General features: G+C 49.8%; 1 protein-coding gene across 1 annotated transcript; it reads left to right on the forward strand.

Moving 5' to 3' along the window:
- LOC109806342 (uncharacterized) lies at positions 1-5,214 on the forward strand. The gene has a single exon (XM_020368714.2). It carries the CDS (start codon positions 1-3, stop codon positions 5,212-5,214), a length of 5,214 nt encoding a protein of 1,737 aa, XP_020224303.2.
- The last annotated feature ends 218 nt before the right edge of the window (positions 5,215-5,432 follow it).

Genomic DNA, 5,432 nt, shown 5'->3' on the forward strand with positions numbered 1-5,432 from the left:
ATGGTAAAGACAAGGAATACTAATTTTGAAGGGCAACAGTCCGAAGAGGAGCACCAGTCCGGGGCCGAGACGGTTGAGGAGACAAACTTGACCGATATAGTACGCCAGATGAAAGAGGAAATGATCGCCATGAAACAGCAGCGAGAGAGAGATGCCGCCGAGATGGCAGCATTGAAAGAAGAGAATGCTGCTCTAAAAAACCATTACCGAGACCCCACATGGAAACCATCCGAGACGACTCACACTCAAGGATCGTTCCACTCGCACGGTCATCACACCTCTTTTCCTCATACCTTTGTCGCGCCCCCAGGCATCCATGCTTCGATCGGAAGACCGGCACAGCCAATGCCGGCCAGGGCACACCGACATCCATTTACGTCGAACATCATGCAATCGGCACTTCTTGACCACTGGAAGTCCCTACCCCTTGACAAATACGATGGTACAACCGACCCAGATGAACACGTGGATGTGTTTTTAACCCAAGTTACCTTGAGCACCACCAATGATGCCGCCCTATGCCGAATCTTTCCGACATCCTTGAAGGGGCGAGCGTTGAGTTGGTTCACTCGGCTCCCAGCCAATTCTATCGACTCATTCGGCACGCTGGCCTCCCAGTTCACAATCCAGTTCGCCACCAGCCGCCCTCATCAGTTGACCTCGTTGGCATTAGTTAGCATTCGTCAAGATAGAAAGGAGTCTCTTCGGACGTTCATGAGCCGATTCAACAAAGCGGCTCTCGAAATTCGAGACCTAAACCCTGCTGTGGCTCTACATCATCTCACAACCGCTCTAAAACCGGGTCCCTTTGCCAACAGCATCTGCAAAAAACCACCAACCGATATGGATGACTTGCGGCGACGAGCCGATAAATACATGCAAATGGAAGAATTAGCAGAGTTCCACAATCAAGCCAGAACGGAGACAGCCGCTAAGCCGGAAAAGCCGACTGAAAACAATTTTCGGAGCCGTCCGAAAGAATTAGCATCCCGCGAGAGGCCCCTTCGCGGCCCAAGGTATTCACAATACACCCCGCTCAATACCAGTCGGTCGGCAGTGCTAGAGCAAGCGTTGACCTCGGAGGTCCTGGCCGTTCCGAAACGAGCTTCGACCCCTCCTAGGGCCGATACAACGAAGTCCTGCAGATATCACCGTAATCGAGGACATTCAACAGAAGAATGTGCGGCCTTGAAGGATAAGATACAAGATCTGATCAAACAAGGACATTTGCAAGGTTTCGTCGACCGTTCGAACTCATCCCGAAACACCCACCGATCGCGACGGGACGATCGGGGTGAACAAAGAACAGAAAGTCGTTCGTATCGAGAACGCAAGCGGTCTAGAGAAAGGCGAGAAGAGCCTTCAACGCAGCCTCGCCGGGTCATCAACACCATTGCCGGCGGCTTCGCTGGCGGCGGATCGTCTTCGTCCGCGCAGCGTAGACACTTACGGGCCGTTCGGCATGTGCATGCCGTCGAAACTGTTCGTCGCCGCCTACCCACCATAACTTTCACAGAGGCCGACTTCAAAGGTATCGACCCATACCAGGATGATCCTATGGTAATTAGCGTTGAAATTCACAACTGCATTGTGCGCAATACATTGGTAGATCAAGGGAGCTCTGCTGATATCCTTTATTGGAACACGTTCAAACAATTGGGTATCCCAGAAGCCGAATTAATTCCCTACGATGAAGGAACCGAATACAGAGACGTTTCGGTCAAATATGTGGTGGTTCATGCCAACACGTCCTATAACATTTTGCTCGGTCGACCGTCCTTAAATCGGCTCGGTGCAATCGTCTCCACTCCGCACCTGGCTATGAAGTTCCTGGCTGACTCAGGACGAGTAATCACGGTTCACGCTGATCAAAAAACCGCACGAGAATGCTACTTTGCTAGTTTACGATTACCGAAAATGAAGCCCGAAGCAACAAAGAAAACAGGGGTACATTCGGTATCACAGCAGTCGGCCTTAGACCTCGACCCCCGGATTGATCAAGAAGAGAGGGTCGAGCCTATTGAAGACAAGCAACCCATCCAGGTGGGGGTGTCCGGAACTCAAGTCACCTACTTCGGGACCAATTTATCCGAACAAGAGTCCCTAGCCCTTAAACAAGTGGTCCTTGAAAACAGTGACTTATTCGCCTGGTATCCGTCTGATATGCCCGGCATCGACCCCAACTTTATTTGCCACAAGTTATCAGTAAGCAAGCAGGCAAGAGCGATCGCTCAACGGCGTCGGAAGGCCGGAGAGGAAAGGAAGGCGGCGATCGAAACTAAGGTGGGAAAGCTATTAGATGCTCGGTTCATCCGAGAAGTACATTACACAACATGGTTGGCCAATGTAGTCATGGTCAAGAAACCGAACGGGAAATGGCGCATGTGCACCGACTACACCAACTTGAACAAGGCATGCCCTAAGGATGCATATCCATTGCCCAACATTGACCGACTTGTAGATGGGGCATCCGGCCACAGATTTTTATCCTTCCTTGATGCATACTCAGGATATAATCAGATCCGTATGCACCCTCAAGACGAAGAGAAGACAACGTTCATTACTGAAACGGCAAACTACTGCTACCGGGTAATGTCGTTCGGCTTAAAAAACGCCGGAGCCACATATCAGCGATTAATGAATAAAATTTTTCATGATCAAATTGGCCGAAGCATGGAGGTGTACGTTGATGACATGGTGGTGAAGTCAAGTACAGTGTCGACACATGCACAAGATTTGACTGAGGTATTTCAGGCGCTTCGACATCACCAAATGAGACTCAACCCCGAGAAATGTGTGTTTGGAGTCTCGGGCGGTAAATTTTTAGGATTCATGCTGTCCAGCCGAGGCATTGAGGCAAATCCTGACAAGTGTCAGGCCATCCTAGACATGAAAAGTCCAAGTACTCTGAAGGAGGTTCAAAAGTTAGCAGGCCGACTCACCTCCCTCTCTCGGTTCCTTCCTTGCCTGGCCGAGATAGCTAGGCCTATCCTTCTTCTACTGAAGAAAGCTGAACGGTTCAAATGGACCCCGGAGTGTGAGGCATCGTTCCAACAGTTCAAGGAGCACCTGGGCGCACCTCCAATCCTTTCCAAACCAGTCGCCGACGTCGACATGATTGTGTATTTAGCCGTTTCTAACACATCAATCAGTGTCGTCCTGATTCAGGAAAAACAAGGCGAACAACAGCTGGTGTATTTCATCAGTCGTACTTTGCAAGATGCCGAACGACGCTACCAGCTGATAGAAAAAGTAGCCTTAGGGCTCATCTACACCGCCCGCCGACTCAGGCAGTACTTCCAAAGCCACAAGATAATTGTCCGAACCGACTGTCCAATTGCCAAAGTCTTGAGGAAACCTGAGATTTCCGGCCGGATGATGGCATGGTCAGTTGAGCTCTCAGAGTTTGACGTAACTTTTGAGCCGAGAGGCCCCATTAAGTCACAACATTTAGCCGACTTCATCAACGAGCTCACTCCTTCGGGCCGTTTCAAAGACGAGTCATGGACCATGCATGTTGATGGGTCCTCTAACGCTCAAGGAAGTGGGGCAGGTATAATTCTAGCTAGTCCCTCGGGCATCACTGTAGAGCAATCTCTGCGTTTCGGCTTCCGAGCCTCTAATAATCAAGCGGAGTATGAAGCCTTGCTAGCGGGAATGCGGTTGGCAACCGAGATGGGTGTGAAAAAAGTCATATGTTGGACTGACTCGAAGATTGTGACCGAACAGGTCAACGACAACTTCCAGGTCAAGGATCCTAACTTGTTGCAATACTACCACCTCTTCCAAAAGCACAGGGACGAGTTCATTGAGGTTCAGGTACGGCACGTCCCACGATGTAACAATGAACGAGCTGATCAGTTAGCCCGGCTCGCCAGCAGCCGGAAGCCCGGACAGTTGCGCACAACCATCCACCTAGAGATTCCCTCCCCGAGTGTAACGGCCGAGTGCATGTCAACCGAAGTCGAAGCGCCGACCTGGATGACCGCCATTCGAAATTTTATTGTCCGAGACGAATTACCAGCCGATCCGATGGAAGCCAAGAAATTACGAACTCAAGCGGCGCGGTACTCCATGGTAGCCGAAGTGCTCTATCGGCGGGGATTCTCCACCCCACTGCTCAGGTGCATTGACAACCTACAAGCCGATTATGTGATACGGGAAATTCACGAAGGCATTTGCGGATCTCACTCGGGGGGGCGAACCCTGGCGGCTAAAGTATTGCGAGCCGGTTATTATTGGCCAACTCTAAAGGGAGACTGCGCCGAGTTTGTCAAAAAGTGCGTTCAATGTCAAAGACATGGGAATCTCATCCATGCCTCGGCTGCCGAACTGCATAGCATCAGTTCTCCATGGCCGTTCGCTTTATGGGGTATCGATGTGCTTGGACCATTCCCTATGGCAAAAGGGCAAGTTAAGTTTCTCCTGGTTGCAGTAGATTATTTTACAAAATGGATAGAAGCCGAACCACTCGCTTGCATTTCTGCAGCGAGTGTCCAGAAGTTTGTTTGGAAAAATCTAGTTACCCGCTTCGGCATTCCCTATGCCATCGTTTCGGACAACGGCCTTCAATTTACTAACAAGAAGTTCAACACTTTCCTTGAAAATCTCGGCATTCGTCACCGGTTCACATCAGTCGAGCATCCCCAATCAAACGGCCAGGCCGAAGCAGCGAACAAAATTATCCTCACAGAGCTCAAGAAACGACTTGGTTCGGCTAAAGGTGCATGGGCTGAAGAGTTACCGGAAGTTCTTTGGGCATACCGGTGTACACCACAATCAACAACCAAGGAGACACCCTTTCGACTAACATACGGCGCAGATGCAATGATTCCGGTTGAAGTCGGGGAACCTTCGTTTCGAAGACAACACTTCCATGAAGAATCTAACGATGATTCACTCCGAGCCGAACTCGATGTCCTTGATGAAGTGCGCGAAAGGGCACAAATTGTAGCCGAGTCCTGCAAGCAACGCATGAGTAGACGCTTTAATTCTAATCTAAAGCCAAGAACATTTCAGGAAGGCGATCTGGTATGGCGAGCAACCGGGTCGGCCAGGCGCAATACTTCCGAGGGCAAGTTCTCAGCTAATTGGGACGGACCGTTTCGCATACGGCATGCACTTAACAATGGGGCGTACAAGTTGGAAGAACTATCGGGCAAGGTCATTCCGAGGACTTGGAATTCCACACATCTGAAGACATATTATAGTTAAACCAAGCTTGTATCTACTTTATAATGTGTAAAACGGTGCACTCTTTTCCTTGAACCGATCTTTTTTCCCCTTATAAGATTGTGAAAAGTGGTTTTTGGTCGGCAAGATTTTTAACGAGGCATCAATTCAATGAATATATGCCAAATTTGCAATCATCAGATGTGACTTCTATTAAATTTACAAGTCTTCCCTCCCGAGATGTCTCTCGGCCAAGGATG

Source organism: Cajanus cajan, chromosome 3 (assembly GCF_000230855.2).
Source record: "Cajanus cajan strain Asha chromosome 3, NIPB_CcT2T_4, whole genome shotgun sequence".
Lineage (NCBI taxonomy): Eukaryota > Viridiplantae > Streptophyta > Magnoliopsida > Fabales > Fabaceae > Cajanus > Cajanus cajan.

Bases quoted from the DNA above. Each gene is read 5' to 3' on its own strand.
- LOC109806342 (XM_020368714.2), top strand. From the start codon at position 1: ATGGTAAAGACAAGGAATACTAATTTTGAAGGGCAACAGTCCGAAGAG.